We start from the raw sequence: 16,872 nt of genomic DNA, 5'->3' as shown, positions 1-16,872 counted from the left end.
GAAAGGAATTTGCTCTTCCCTCCCGTAGTGTAAGAGATAATTTGATCCAGTTTATCTGCGAAACAGGCGCCCGCTCTGGTAAGGCACAGATGTTAAGGATTTTTTGGTAGCTGAATCTGCTCGCCACTCTGAGCCATAAAGCTCTCCTGATAGTGATGGCATTTGTGGCTGCTAGTGCGGCGCAGTTGGCTGCATCTAGAGAGGCGTGTACAATGTAGTCCCCGGCCCATGCGATCTGGGAACCTAGATTCACTGCCTCAGAAAGCAAGTTACTGATGTGACCAATTTTGGCCAGAGCCTCCGCCCAAGCCGCCATGGCTTTATCCACCCATGTTGCGGCAAAGGATAGGGAGAGAGCTGAGCCAGAGGCTTCAAAAACTTACCGAGCGAGATTATCAATCTGTCGGTCAGTGGGGTTCTTAATTGAGAAGCCATTGGACAAAAACAGCAGGGTTTTAGTCGCGAGACATGAAATGGGGGGGTCCACTCTTTCTTCAGATTGAAAGCGAAGGGATAACGTGTCTCGAGGGGCTTACGCCCTGTGAATCGTTTGTCTGGGCGACTCCTGTGCCTCTGAATGATGTCCGTAAACTAAGGGTGGTTAGCAAACACCCTATGAGGACGTTTAGTTCTCTTAAAAGGACACTGTGTGGTCTGGACTAGTTGCAGGGTCCTCATCCACCCTCAGGGCTTTATTGACTGCTTCAATGAGGGAATCTAATGACTCCTGGTACTTTTGCGAGTCTGGGTCCATGGACACATCAGACTCGAACTCTTAGTCATGCTCGCTGCGAAACCCTGGTGAGGGGAGCAGGAAACGGAAGTCGCGGACGCCAAAGTCAGAGAGGATTTGCTTCCTAGAATTTGTATATCCTTTGTTGCAAGACGACTGCTGTCTGAGGACGGCTCCTGCGTGACGGGGGGGGCTTTCCGCACCAGAAAAACAGACGCCATGACCTGAGGAGGAATCACGGAAGGATTCTATTGCCTTCGCTAGAGAAGCCATGGATTGTGCTAGGTACGTGGCCCACTCAGGGGGACTAGATCCACTGGCATCAGCCGTAGCGGAGGGCTCCTGTGCGCATACAGATACGCAGGCCATGCAGAAGGGAGTACTGTATCCCTGTGGTAATGGGGTATTACACGGGGTACATGAAGCCAATGATGCCGCCTGTTTTACTGGCCTTAATGGCAGCCTTTTGGGACATATTGGCCGTCTAGAGCTGCTCAAAGGTATAGAGATTTCTATACTGCAGGGAAAGGGTTAAGCTCTGTTTGCAGCTTACCCAGGACCCCTGTCCTGTGCCCCCAGGGATGGTGTCTAGCTTCTGTCAGCATCGCGATGTGTCTGCCAGCGCTCGTGCTGAAGTGCAGGGACAGATGCCTATTTGCGGTCAGCGCAGTAGCGTAGCTACAGGGGGGCAGCGCTCTGAGGGGGCCCACCGGAGCTACGCTACTGTAACTGTATCGGCATGCACAGCGCGCCCATACAGTTACATTCTGCGGCAGAGCAGGGAGAATCGATCTCCCTACTCTGCCGCCTAGCCGCTATGGGCCCTGAGAAGACGGTGGGGGGCCCCGGTGCCAGCAGTGCGCCACCCACTCACAGCCAGCAATGTCGTCCTGGGCTATTCTGTGCGCACAGGACCTGTGATGAGGTCACCTGAGGGGCGGAGTCATGGAGTCACATGATCAGGGGCTTCAGCTGCAGGGCTCTGCTGTGCTGGTTGTCATGGTGCAGGATGAGGTGAAGTAAGTTTCTGTGTGAGGTCAGGAGGGGTTTACAGGGTGGATGTAGCAGAGATATGCATGCATGAGGTGTACAGAGGAGCGGAGCCGTTTGTGTACGGAACCCGAGGCGCGTCTGTACACGGGGTGTACGGAACCCGAGGCGCGTCTGTACACGGGGTGTACGGAACCCGAGGCGCGTCTGTACACGGGGTGTACGGAACCCGAGGCGCGTCTGTACACGGGGTGTACGGAACCCGAGGCGCGTCTGTACACGGGGTGTACGGAACCCGAGGCGCGTCTGTACACGGGGTGTACGGAACCCGAGGCGCGTCTGTACAAGGTGTACGGAACCCGAGGCGCGTCTGTACAAGGTGTACGGCACCCGAGGCGCGTCTGTACAAGGTGTACGGAACCGAGGCGTGTGTGTATAGGGGGTGTGGAGCAGAGCCGCATGTGTATAGGGGGTATCAGGTGCAATAATAGGGACACATGGCAGCAGCGGCTCAGTATTGGGGTATCAGGTGCAGTAATAGGGACACATACAGCAGCAGCTCAGCATTGGGGTATCAGCAGGATGAGTGGTTTGTGCAGGTTGGAGATAGATGGTGATGGGGATGGAATATGAGAAGTGAAACGTGTCGTTGTATTCTCTGTAGCCGAGTCGTGGCTGGAGGAGTTGTCATGTCGGTCTGGGCCTGATGGAAAAGACGTGAAAAGTGACCGATTCCATCAGAAAGAACGTCAGCGGTAAGACACCAACTATACCTGTGCAGTAAATCACATATGTTTTGTAAGACTGGTATTTACCACTGACCATATTGCGGTAATATCCATGTTGGTCTTTATATAGGGATTATTTTCAGTAACAGCGCAGCCATCTTCTACATCCACTATTAGGCTATGTGCACACGGTGCGGATTCTGCTGCGTTTCCGCAGCGGTTTTGGCCCTGCGGAAACGCAGCAGTTCCACTGACATGGTACAGTACCATGTAACCCTATGGGTTTAAAAATCCGCTGTGCACACGGTGCGGTTTTTTCAGCGAGGTTTACAAACAGCAGCATGTCAATTGTTTGTGCGGATTCCCCAGCGGTTTCACACCTTTAACATAGTAGAGGTTTTGAAACCGCAGGTCACTTTACCTGCGGTTTTACCTGCGGTTCCGCGCGGAAAAACCCACAGCGGAATCCGCAACGTGTGCACATAGCCTTAGGGTGCGTCACCGAGTTGTCATCACAGTTACCTAGATAGGGGCCCACTCAGAAGTTTTGCCCCCCTGAACCGAAACCCTAGCTACGCCTCTGGCAGCGTATAGGAGAAATGTCCGCCGGGGTTAACAGTGGCATTTCTCGTTAGGAAGCGAGAAGAGCCAGGAAATGCGGGCAAAGCCGCCCCCAGTGGGCGGGGTTATGACGACACGCTGCTTAGTCTGGCTAGAAGCCGGGGACTAAATTTGCAGTGGCGGCGTGGGCGCGATCGCAGCAGCACAGTCGGGACATGCATCCCTTCCCAGGGGTCAGGACCTGGAGTCTAAGGAACCCTTCTGTCATCATTGGGTGCTGGGGGGAGGGGAACCCTCTTCCTCAGTGTGCCAAGCCGAGACCAGGCAGTGAGGAAGCCTGTGCAGCGCCTGTCAGATCGCTGATCTGACACAGCGCTGTTCTAAGTGTCAGATCGGCGATCTGACACTTCACAGTAATGTCCCCTCCTGGGACAAAGTAATAAAGTTAAAAAAAAAAAAAGTAAAAATAATTTCTAAAAAATCCCTAAATAAATTTAAAAAAAAAAAAAAAAAAAACATTCCCTAATAAATTCTTATTTTGGATATAAAAAAAACAAACAAACAAACAAAAAAAACAATAAAAGTACACACATTTAGTATCGCCACGTCCGTAACGACCCGCCCTATAAAACTATCCCACTAGTTAACCCTTTTAGTGAACCCCTTAAAAAATAAAAATATAAAAGAAAAGCGAAAAATAATACTTTATCATCATACCGCAGAACAAAAAGTGCAATAACGCGCGATCCAAAAGACAGATATAAATAACCATGGTACCGCTGAAAACGTAATCTTGTCCCACAAAAAATGAGCCGCCACACAGCGTCATCAGCAAAATTAATAAGTTATAGCTCGCAGAATAAAGCGATGCAAAAATTATTATTTTTTATATAAAATTGTTTTCATTGCATTAAAGCGCCAAAACATAAAAAATGACATAAATGAGGTACCACTGTAATCGTACTGACCCGAAGAATAAAACCGCTTTATCAATTTTACCGCAGGTGGAACGGTGTAAACGCACCCCCCAAAAGAATTTTATGAAATGCTGGTTTTTGTTCATTCTGCGTCCCAAAAATCGGAATGAAAAGCGATCAAAATATGTCACGTGCCCGAAAATGGTACCAATAAAAACGTCAACTCGTCCCGCAAAAAATAACACCTCACATGACTTTAGTGGGTCAAAATTTGGAAAAATTATAGCTCTCAAAATGTGGTGATGCAAAAACTTTTTTTACAATTAAAAGCATAAAAACCACCATAAATAGTAAATCAAACCCCCTTTATCACCACCTTAGTTAGAGAAAAATAATAAATTAGAAAAAGTATTTATTTCCATTTTCCCATTAGGGTTAGGGGTGTGTTGGGGTTAGGGTTGGAGTTAGAATTGGGGGTTTCCACTGTTTGGGCACATCAGGTGCTCTCCAAACGCAATATGGAGTCTGATCTGAATTCCAGCCAGTGAGCTTAGTGAAACTACATTAATTCCATGGGCAGTGATGTGGGGATAATAATACCAAAGAATTTGTGTTTGCAATCATTTTCAGGAAGAAACTGAGTATTATCTGACAGAATTGCAGGGGTGTCAATACTTTTGGCCACAACTGTAAGTCAATGGGTGCAGAAACGCAGCAGATCCGCAGAAAGAATTGACATGCTGCAGAAAATAAAACTCTGCGAATCAGGAGGGAATTTTCCGCAGCATGTGCACTCCAATTCTGGATTCCCACTGATTAACATTGCTTGAGCAATGATTTGTGGATTTGGTGCAATTCCGCACAGAAAAAACGCTGCGGATCCGCAACAAATCCGCAGTGTGTGAACATAGCCTAAGAGCTCTGAGAAACACTCAGAAACATCTTACAAAAGGATCATCAGGAGTAAATAACATATAAAGAGACTACTTAGCTGATAGAACTTACGATTCACCCAGCATAGGACCAGGGTTTGGGATTCAGGCACATGAGGATCAATACCCCTGGTAATGTGCAGCATGGGGCAAAGCATGTCAATTCTATCTTCTATGAGAGATTCTATGTTTCCTGAACATTTGTCTGAAATTACATGTGATTGCTAGACAATCCTGACCTCTCTATCTGAATTTACTTCCTCACTGACTAATACTTATTATATTTTATAGACATATGCAGCACCTTCAATTTTTAGGGAAAGGATGGACTACCATCTGGAGCTGGGGCGCCAATTTCATTGCATTACTTAGGGTGCCATGTTGTGAATTCTATGGATCTGACTCCTGAGTCGGGGCTCCCTCTGGTGGTTACTATGGGTAGTGGAGCTGGCCGGGTTGACAAAAGTCTGCCACCTGAAGACGATGATTGGAAATCAGGGGGTACTGATTGGGAGCATATAAGTGAGCAAGCTTCCCTCAGTTGTTGCCGGTGATTAGTTTCTTTCAGTGCATTTTGAGGTCTGCTGTCTCCTTCCTGATCCTGCATTTGCCAGTTAAGCTGTTCTTTTCTTATCCTTTGTATCTGATTTTGTCTCTTTCTGCTTTGCTGTGAGTGTTCAGCATGCTCCCTGCTGGGGCCATGCAGGACCCCGCTCCATATATTACAACTTGTGTCAGTTTGTTCAGTCCCCTCTTATATTAGTTTCTTTTGCTTTCCTGTCAGTTCACACCAGAATGCTGATATAGTGGGAGAGAGGTCGTGTGACCTCGGTGTTTTTGTACATCATACGTGTTGGATTTCTTGCGTGATTGCAGACAGTGTCTTTCCTTTTCTGTCCTATCTAGACAGTTTGGGCCCCACAATTTTCTCAGTCTATTTTCTGCCTGTGTTTGTGCCTCATCTCAACTCACCGTCAATATATGTTTGGGGGCTATTTCTTTGGGGTTCTACTCCGGGGCAGTTTAGATTTCACCTTTCTGGCTTTAGAGTTAGTTAATTCTCCGGCTGTGCTGAGGCGTCTAGGGCAACGTAGGTACGCTCCACGGCTACTGTTGTGTTGTTAGGATTAGGGGTCTGCAATCCGCTAAGTGACCAACCTTTCTAGTTTTCTGGCTGCTTGGTCTATTTTGCCATCCTCCTCGGTGACCCATTCATAACAGTGCCAACCTCCGCTGGTAGCCAGGGGATAGACAAGAGAAATCTGCCCAAACCCTCACCTATCGGCCTTCATTCTTCATGAATTGATACTAATGCACCTAATTTACCTGTGGGCAGTAACGCTATACATATATAATTCTACCCCCCCACAGGTGCAATCCAATTGTGCAATAGAGTACATAGTTATTTTTGGCCCCATCTGGCATTCCCTAGTTCATATATCACTCCTTCCCTTTTCCCCCCTTCCCATCCCACACAGGGCCGAACAGCGATGGAAGGGACAGCCGTCGGTGAGCGGGGGCACCAATGCGCAGGTCTTAGGGTGCCAACCTCCGCTGGTAGGTAGGAGCAGTCTAGATATCTGATAGACACAAGCACCTCCTGGTTCCTATCTTTGTCTTTTTAACGGTGATAGCAGTCTCTTTTTCTATATCACTAATTTCACGTTAAGATTTCGATAAAGGTTATATTTATAAGTACAGCATTTTTACAAGATGAATCAATGGTTTTGTCTTACCTGTACAGAAAATCACTTTAGCTGTGACTCTTTCACTATGGGACAAGGAGGTTTGAACAAATGCAGACATCAGTCACAGTCTTTGGGATTTCAGTGTAATTTGGAGGAACACGAACCTGGCTTCTGCATTGCTTTGGCTATCCAGTGCAGGAATTAGTGAGGCTAGGAGTGCACATCGGCTTTGGCCATAACATCTTTTGCACAATCAAAGTTCGATAGGGGTTGCTGATACACCGCAGCGCAATATAAGCAGATGGAATGCAACTGCGTCCAATAAAAGGTTCTGGAACCGTGACAAGCATTGTATATTTTTGCGACTAGCTTATCGCAGTGCCCTGGAGCACCCAATGCTATTCCATTTACATCACTAGCAATGAAGGAGCGACACCTAGCGAACGTTGATCGTTCCAGGTTTATACATTAGGGAATGGCATTATCATCTGGTTTATATATTAAAAATTGGGCCAGTCATGTCTGCAAACTCTGGATGCGAATATCTCCTTGTGCTTGTCTGCATCATGTCTGGATGCAGGAGCTTTTACATGCAACAGTCTCATCTGTAAAACATGACAAGTGCACGCTGGAAGGTCTTCTAGACCATCAGTGCGCGTGAAAATTGCTTGCGTGCACTGGCACAGACTACGTCTCGTCAGTGTGCCATCCATTACATGCATGGACATCACAGTGACAGATGCAGATATCTGAACGACGCCTATTCAATTCCTTTACAAGTGGCAACCATCCAGGTAAAAAGGAGAGGAGAGGTTTTTCTCACAGGGTATGGCTAGTGATAAGCGAGTGTACTCGTTGCTCGGTTTATCCAGAGCATGCTCGGGTGTCCTCCGAGTATTTTGGCGTGCTCGGAGACTTAGTTTTTGTCGACGCAGCTGCATGATCTGCGGCTGCTAGACAGGCTGAATACATGTGAGGAATGCCTGCTTGTTAGGGAATTCCCACATGTATTCAGGCTGTCTAGCAGTTGCAAATCATGCAGCTACGTCGACAGAAACAATCTCCGAGCACACCAAAATACTCGGAGGACACCCAAGCAACGAGTATACTCGCTCATCACTAGTTATGACTCCCACATATACTACATTTAGATTTCATGATGGCTATTATGTAATTGCTTTAGGGTTTGTCCATACATGGCTGATATTCTGTAAATCTTTAGTAGTGGAAATTTCACAGCAACATAACAATCTCATCCATAGCAAATTGTAAGAAAATCTCACGAATACATTGCAGAAAAATTCTGCAGCTTAAAATGAGCTGTGGTGAAGATTTATAAGCCATAGTATGTGAATCTATGGTTCATATTTACACTGCAATGCAGAGAGTGAAGTCTGCGGCTTTTCTGGAATCAAATAAACATACGATTTGTTTGTTTCTTTTTTGCCACTGCAGAATCTACAGCATATTAGTCCCATATGCAAATACCGCACAGTTTCAATAACACCAGACAGAAGTAGAGAAGTCAGATTACCCACCTTCAGCAACTTTAGGCAGCTCTGGAAAGTAGTAAGTTGGGAAAAAAGCAGAGGACAGTAAGCAAAGGAGTATTATAGCGAGACAGACGAAGATTTCACTCACATATAAACACTCTCGTAATACTGCAATGATTAAGAAACCTACATTTATTAATGAAAAAACTGCATAGAATTAAACAAGAAAATTATTTGCTGGCAATCTCATACCTCTTAGCACACAATAATATAGGCAGGCCACACTGCATGCAAATGCTGGCGTTCAATACAAAATTGGGACATTTCTACCCTATGATCTAATATCCAACAGTACAGTGGGTAGTGGGCACAAGGTTCATAAACTGGCGCAAAGTAGCCACCTAATTCAATGCTGATCAGTTTTCCTTAGTGAAAAAATAAAGTGCCAAAAAGTCCACCAACGTACATCCAGCAACTAGAGGACCAACTGAGAAGTCTGTGCTACCACCTTAACATTGCCAAATGCTCGCCCCCTCTAGTTCTGCCCTTACTTAGCAAATACCTTCCAAAAGCTGAGAGCTGACATTTGCAAAGTCAATTTTCTTCCTTAAATATCGCTGGTTCAGCTTCCAGATGCAGGAAATGAATGCATTCTTTTCAGCCGGGCTGCTGGCGACCCACTTGTAGATTTTGTCAAAATGGAGATCAAAATCTGGACTTTCCTGAAACATAATGATTTCAATTTAATCCAATGACGAAGCAGTGAGGTTATGTAAGTATTTGCTGGTAAACGTAATCGTTTAGGAAAACGGTCTCTCTTTGTGACTGTCAGACACCAAAATCACACAGGTGTACTGTGTATTGTCTGTGTCTGACCGTCCAGGAACATGGTCTGATCATACCACAGCGGGGAGAAAGCAAAAGAGAGGATACAGACATTATAGCAGGGGATCACAGCTGATTCTTTTTTGGAGGTAAAAATTTTCCATGCCTGTCTTTAAACAATGTTTTACTTCAAAGAAAGAATAATTTGCGATCCCATGCTGCAATCCTGTATATTCTCTTTTGCTGTCTCCCCTGCCCAGGCGCTATGGTATGATCAGACCATGTCCCTGCACGATCAGACACAGCCATTACACAGCAGGGGCACATTTATAAGATTATCTCAGCACAGAAACATTTTATTTAAACACATCCAATTGTAGAAATTATTTTTTTACAAGCTCTATTCATTAAAATTAACTTTGTTCATGGGAAAATCCCATTATCCCACGGGTCCCAGAATGGTTTATTTGTAATTCTTGATAAAGAACTGTAGCCCCCTCCTATTCCTGCATATCACACATCACTTACTTTAAGAGCATCCTTGGCATCCACCATAGACAAGTCTTTGAGTAACCATGCCGTCTGCGTCTTGTAGAAGTCCCCTTTATCAGACTTCTTCACCTTCACCACTCTGACCTGTGCCGGCCCCTCTGTCGTCACTGGGTAAATAGAAGGGCATCATTAACTACCATACTGAAATGAATTACATCAAAATGTCACAACTTTCAGGTCTCAGAGCCAAATTCATACTAGAAAAATCTCAAGGCTGTTTCCCATCTCACACACTTTGGGTATAAAGGCCCTTTTACATTTAGCGATGCACCAGCGATCCAACCAGCGATCCGACCCGGTCAGGATCGCTGGTGCATCGCTAAATGATCGCTAGTGAGCTGTCATACAGAAAGATCTCACAGCGATGCAGCAGCGACGCAGCGCACGATACTCACCTTTCACACACAGCGATCCTGCGTCCTCCCGCCCGCCTCCACGCGTCGCTCGTCGTCACAGCAGGAAGTCTCAGCAGGAAGCGCCCGATGAGAAATGGAGCCGGACATTCTCGCGCGATCAGCGATGGACAGCGGGGGAGCCGGTCGCTGGTAAGTATCACACATAGCGATATCGCTAGCAATATCGCTATAACGTCACAAAACCAGTGACGTTTTAGCGATATTGCTAGCGATATCGCTTAGTGTAAAACCCCCTTAAGAGCAGTTTATGCTGAAATGTCAGACAGGTGGTCATTCGAGTTCCAGGACTGACACTCATTAGGAAAATGGGGTTCCTCAGCTTCTCTGTTCCCAAACTCCAGAGAATAGACAAAATGGCCACATCAGTTATCTCCACTATAGTTTTTGGGAGTTACAAAAACAGCCACACAGTGGCCCAAATAACAGTTTCAGGCACCCCCATTCAACAGCAGCAGCCTCACACCATCCAAATATTAGTTGGCGTAATTTGCTCCAAAAATTTGTACGATAAGTTTGGGTCATGGTAATAGATCTTAAAGTGAACCTGTCAGCAGGATTGTGCACAGTAACCTACAAACACTGTCAGATTGTAATCAGTATAACAGCACCAATGATTCCAGGGTGATGAAAGCCGTCTTAGGCCGGCGTCACACTAAACGTATGGGGGGGGGGGGGGGGGAACCGGTCCGAGTTTCCCTGCTGAATTACCTTTTATCAGCACTTGCTAATTACTGCTATATGTCTTATTGCAAGGTATTTTTGCACCTTTGTCATTCTGTGCTTTTTGTTCGAGTTTCCCTGCTGAGTATCGCACAAGTGTTCTCCGTATGCTAATGATGCGATTTTTTCGCACCTATGTATCCGTATGACATGCATATGGCTTTACATTTCTCACTGGCTTTTCCCCACTGAATTAATTTGCTCAATGGGTTAAAATGAGGAAAATGTGTGCGTATTTGTCACAAGCTAGATGAATGTTCCGTGTGGTTATTCTCGCACCCATAGCCTTGCATTGGCAAGTTTTCGATGATATTTGCATACAGTCGCAGCATGCTGTGATTTTAAACGCACTTCAAATACGCCTGAGAAAAAAATACAGTGATGTGAGCTGCCCCATACATTAACAGGGGCCGAGTGCTATGTGATTTTTCTCGCATAGCACTCGTCCATATTCTACGGTAGTGTGACTCCGGCCTTATGGTTGATCTTTAATCTTTACTTTCAGTTTATGAGATTCTCAGTTATCTGTTTTTTGCAGAGGAGATTATATCACTATATGTACAAAACGGGAACTTGATTCAGCCGCTTGCACTACCTAGAAGATGCCGCATCCTCCACTACCTTACCGGTGGCACATAGGAAACAGTTTTTCTTCTTTTTCCCAGCTTTGCAGACATTGACAATACTCAGCAGACGCTCATCATTAGGGGTGAATATATCCCTCTGCAGGGCATGCTTAATGGCAGTCATCTTCCTGCTGCCGAAGTCACCCTAGTATGAGAAAAAGCATCTAATCACATTGGAGGCAAAGTACATCATGGGAAACGATTGAGTTTATGGAAAGACTAAACTAAAGGAATCAAGGATCGGCATGAAGGCTCCAGCACAAGTGGCTGTTTTTTTTTTATCTACACCAGACTGATAACCTGCACACATGGTCGGCACACATGGTTGTCAAAAGAAGCTTAAAGCAAAAAAGTTGTCATAAATGAATAGGAGATAAAGTACAGGACTTGATGAAAGCTGCTACACAATGCATGGAGCTGTGATGGTCGTTGTTTCCATCCGTCTGCTGTAGGAGCAGCTATCAGCTGCTGGGTGTCCGACTCCTCCGACCTCCAGGGCAGATCATTCCTATATTATAGTCCCTGGAGTGACTGGGCAGCCATGCACCCACTTATCTGAGAAGCTGCGTCATCATGGTGTGCCTGCTTTTTTGAGCTCAGATTGACCTACAATTTCGATGCATATAGTTTATCCCTCCAAGGCTGCGTTCAGTCTGTGTTTCACTGCTGCCTGCACCTAGTCTTAGGGTGTGTGCACACTGAGGATTGTGCTGCGGATTTTTCTGCGCGGATTTGACTAAATGCACAAGTCAAAAGACCTGCGGTTTATCTGCGGTTTTCCCCTGCGGTTTGACACCTGTCATGGAGCAGATGGCAATCCGCTGCGGAATCCACACAAAGAAGTGACATGCTGCGGTTTTGAAACCGCAGCAAATCCGCGCGGAAAATTCCGCACCGTGGGCACTGCGGTTTTTGTTTTTCATAGGTTATAATGGCACTGTACACCGCAGCAAAAACTGCTGTGGATCCGCAGGGTGCACACACCCTTATACTTAGCAGCCACCGTCTTCTTCTGTTTGGAGCCATTTCGGTCAGTCTTTAGCAGCTTGTGACCTATAGATCGCTCCAGTGTTTGTTATGTGATCCGAAAGTCACAGCTCAATGTAAGTCTATGAGAGCCAGAACGAGGATCTCATAGACTGGCGCTGAGAGCTTGTGACCGTTACTCCTGGTCAGCCAGAAGTTGCAGTCACAAGATGGCGTTGCAGAACCAGAGCAGCGCCGGGAAGAGCTGAAGACTAGTGATGAGCGATCGTGCCGGGATAAGGTGTTATCTGCCATGTTCGGGTGCTAACCGAGTGTCTTCAGCGTGCTTGAAAACTATGTTCGCATGCCCGCGGCTGCATGTCTTACGGCTGCTAGACAATCCCTGCTTGTGTTGTGACTGCTGAACAGCCTGGAGACATGCAGCCGCAGGGACTTGAACATATTTTGAGGTCGCAGAAGACACTCGGTTAGCACCAGAGCATGCTCAGATAACACCTTATCCCAGCACGTTCCCTCATCCCTACTGAAGAAGGCGGCTGGTAAGTATAATACTAGGTGCAGGGAACTTATATTAGTAGCACCACTCTAAGGATGAAATTAAAAAAAAAAAAAAAAAAAAAACAATTGTGGTGCTTTAGCGGGTAGAATATATACCCACTATACAGTCATGGCCAAAAGTTTTGAGAATGACACAAATATTAATTTTTACAAAATCTACTGCTTCATTTTTTCTAATGGCAATTTGCATATACTCCAGAATGTTATAAAGAGTGATCAGCTTAACAGCAATTACTTGCAAAGTCAATATTTGGCTAGAAAATGAACTTGATCCCCCAAAACACATTTCAACATCATTGCAGCCCTGCCTTAAAAGGACCAGCTAACATCGTTTCAGTGATTGCTCCATTAACACAGGTGTGGGTGTTGATGAGGACAGGACTGGAGATCAATCTGTCATGATTAAGTAAGAATGACACCACTGGACACTTTAAAAGGAGGCTGATGCTTGGCATCATTGTTTCTCTTCTGTTAACCATGGTTATCTCTAAAGAAACATGTGCAGTCATCATTGCACTGCACAAAAATGGCCTAACAGGGAAGAGTATCGCAGCAAGAAAGATTGCACCTCAGTCAACAATCTATCGCATCATCAAGAACTTCAAGGAGAGGTTCCCTTGTTGCCAAAAAGGCTCCAGGGCACCCAAGAAAGACCAGCATGCGCCAGGACCGTCTCTTAAAAGTGTTTCAGCTGCGGGATCGGGCTACCAGCAGTGCAGAGCTTGCTCAGGAATGGCAGTAGGCAGGTGTGAGTGCATCTGCACGCACTGTGAGGCGGAGACTCTTGGAGCAAGGCATGGTCTCAAGGAGGGCAGCAAAGAAGCCACTTCTCTCCAGGAAAAACATCATGGACAGACTGATATTCTGCAAGAGGTACAGGGAGTGGACTGCTGAGGACTGGGGTAAAGTCATTTTCTCTGATGAATCCCCTTTTCGATTGTTTGGGACATCTGGAAAATGGCTTATTCGGAGAAGACCAGGTGAGCGCTACCACCAGTCTTGTCTCATGCCAACTGTCAAGCATCCTGAAACCATTCATGTGTGGGGTTGCTTCTCAGCCAAGGGAATGGGCTCTCTTTCAGTCTTGCCTAAAAACACAGCCATGAATAAAGAATGGTACCAGAATGTCCTCCAAGAGCATCTTCTCCAACCGTCCAAGAGCAGTTTGGTGATCAACAATGCCTTTTTCAACATGATGGAGCACCTTGCCATAAAGCAAAGGTGATAACTAAATGGCTCAGGGAACAAAACATAGAGATTTTGGGACCATGGCCTGGAAACTCCCCAGATCTTAATCCCATTGAGAACTTGTGGTCAATCATCAAGAGACGGGTGGACAAACAAAAACCTTCAAATTCAGACAAAATAAAAGCATTGATTTTGCAAGAATGGGCTGCTATCAGTCAGGATTTGATCCAGAAGTTGATTGAGAGCATGCCAGGGAGAATTGCTGAGGTCCTGAAGAAGAAGGGTCAACACTGCAAATATTGACTTGCTGCATTAACTCATTCTAACTGTCAATATAACCTTTTGCTACTCATAATATGATTGCAATTATATTTCTGTATGTGATAAAAACATCTGACAAACACACATAAAAACCAGAGGCCAGCAGATCATGTGAAAATATAATATTTGTGTCATTCTCAAAACTTTTGGCCATGACTGTAGTCTACGTGGCTGCTCACGTCACCAACTGTCCGCAAAAAAAAAATCAGAGACTTGTCCATAGTTGATCAGAGTTATGAATTATCCTTCCAAGCCTATATGTCTGTGAAATGACTGACAGCACAGGGATGGCACCAGAGTACAGTCCTCTGCCGGCCGTGATTAACATTGCAGTGGACAGGAGAAGATCTGCAGGATCTTTTTTTCCATACGTGAAAAATTGCTGATAAAACAATGGTAAAAACTGACATAAGGACCAAACACTGATGAAAATGGGATCCAAAACACCTACAATAATGAGAACATTTTTTACTTATGATAAAAACAGTCATGTCTGAATGAGGCCTAAGGATGAATTCACATGAACGTTTTTTCAGCCCACGTCGAATATGACAGCACATGGACCCAATATTAGCCTATGCGCTAGTTCACACAGGCGATTTTTCACTAAGACCTCAGGTCTGCTTTACTATGGTATGATGTACAGTGTTAGCGTGGGCGGTCAGGAGCCGGAATCTCCAGGAGTGGACCCTCTGGGCCGTGGCACCGAGGGGCCCCGGGCGAGCTGCCAGGTGGAACCAACCCCTATACAGGGACCATTAGGAGCACGCCCAGGGGTTCGAGTACCACGGTAGCCGATACAGAGAGAGGCGGCTCAGCATGGACAGGAGTAGGACAGTGGGACTGAAGTGTAGATGACAGAACAGGGCTGGAACACAGGAGACAGGAATGGAGTAAGACTATAGACTGGAAAGTGGAGGAACTGATGTTGGAACACAGGAGACAGGAATAAAGGAGGCCGGCAGGACTGGAGCAGGATGGAACTGGAACACCAGAGGCAGGACTGGAGTAGACTACGGCAGGACTGGAAAAGGATGGAACAGGAACACAGGAGGCAGGACTGGAACGGGATGGAACAGGAATACCGGGGGCAGGACTGGAACGGGATGGAACAGGAATACCGGGGGCAGGACTGGAACGGGATGGCAGGACTGGAACAGGATGGATCAGGAACACCGGAGGAAGGAGATGGAGGAAGCAGGAATACTGGAGCAGGACTGAGAATAACTGTTAGCGAACACGGAAGACAGACTGCGAGGCTGCTGCAGGAAACACTGAGGACAGCACCGAGAGACTGTAGAGAGCACAGGAGGAAGCAGGGCCCAGTGTGCAAGGTAACACAACGATCAGGCACCTCCCTCAGGGGGAAGTGGCCTGATATAGCCCTGTCTGGTCTGCCATTGGTCCGAAGGTGCTTCCGGGTCAGGGCACAGCCAGAGCACAAGAAGCAGCAGGGAGGCGCGGCCTATGGCGCATACGCATTGCATGCAGGGATGGCGTTGGCGCAAGCCCGTCAGAGGTGATCGCAGTGGCTGTCGGGTGGAGAGAGGCTGCGGTGTGGGAGCGGAGGCTGGCTGCGGCGCAGGAGCGGAGGTCGGGTGAGTATGACGGAGCGGTGTAACAGAGCAGCCTGGTATAAACAGCAGGCACCTCCTTCCCTCGTCAGCTCTGCAGACAGGCACACAGCACCAGGCACTTCTGCATCTGCGGTTTACAATGGCCGTCTGAACACAGCCGTAGGCCTCACGCAGACGTTCACTCATGTGTGAAAATATCGGTAAGGGCTCATCCACATTTGCGAGTAAAAAAACAGTCCAATTTCTTGACCAAAAAAACGGCTGAGTGCTATGCGAGTGTAATGCGATTTCCGAGCGATTTTTCCGTATGACATGTGTTTGCAATCCATATGCAATGCGAGTTTAACATGAGGTTTTACATAGAGCAGTTCTCTCCATGTAAAAACTCATGTTAATACAGCATTGTAAACTAACACACTGTACACATAGCTTTAAAAAAAAAAAAAAAAATCTTCAAAATACACACACACATATACATATACATATACATATATATATATATATATATATATATATATATATATATATATATATATATATATATATATATATATATATATATATATATATATATATATATATACACACACAGACCAAAAGTTTGGACACACCTCATTCAAAGAGAAAATTGTAGATTCACTCTGAAGGCATCAAGACTATGAATTAACACATGTGGAATTATAGAATTAACAAAAAAGTGTGAAACAACTGAAAATATGTCTTATATTCTAGGTTCTTCAAAGTAGCCACCTTTTGCTTTGATTACTGCTTTGCACACTCTTGGCATTCTTTTGATGAGCTTCAAGAGGTAGTCACCGGAAATGGTCTTCCAACAGTCTTGAAGGAGTTCCCAGAGATGCTTAGCACTTGTTGGCCCTTTTGCCTTCACTCTGCAGTCCAGCTCACCCCAAACCATCTCGATTGGGTTCAGGTCTGGTGACTGTGGAGGCCAGGTCATCTGGCGTAGCACCCCATCACTCTCCTTCTTGGTCAAATAGCCCTTACACAGCCTGGAGGTGTGTTTGGGGTCATTGTCCTGTTGAAAAATAAATGATGGTCC

General features: G+C 46.1%; 1 protein-coding gene across 5 annotated transcripts in view; it reads right to left on the bottom strand.

Annotated features, from left to right (window-relative positions):
* Positions 1-16,872, bottom strand: part of EXOC1 (exocyst complex component 1) — a 139,592-nt gene that overhangs the window by 105,007 nt on the left and 17,713 nt on the right. For 3 of the 5 annotated variants that reach the window (XM_073583566.1, XM_073583568.1, XM_073583570.1), the window contains exons 2-5: positions 11,182-11,326; positions 9,396-9,526; positions 8,605-8,764; positions 8,088-8,108 (exon numbers count right to left, since the gene is read on the bottom strand). In XM_073583566.1, coding sequence (XP_073439667.1) covers positions 8,088-8,108; positions 8,605-8,764; positions 9,396-9,526; positions 11,182-11,305 — 436 coding nt within the window. In that variant the 5' untranslated portion in view covers positions 11,306-11,326. The remainder of the gene's footprint in view (positions 1-8,087; positions 8,109-8,604; positions 8,765-9,395; positions 9,527-11,181; positions 11,327-16,872) is intronic. The other 2 variants (XM_073583567.1, XM_073583569.1) reach the window with 1 other exon arrangement.

This window comes from Dendrobates tinctorius, unplaced genomic scaffold, assembly GCF_039654945.1.
Source record: "Dendrobates tinctorius isolate UK_male_01 unplaced genomic scaffold, ASM3965494v1 ptg000079l, whole genome shotgun sequence".
Lineage (NCBI taxonomy): Eukaryota > Metazoa > Chordata > Amphibia > Anura > Dendrobatidae > Dendrobates > Dendrobates tinctorius.
This window is presented reverse-complemented; position numbering and strand designations above follow the sequence as displayed.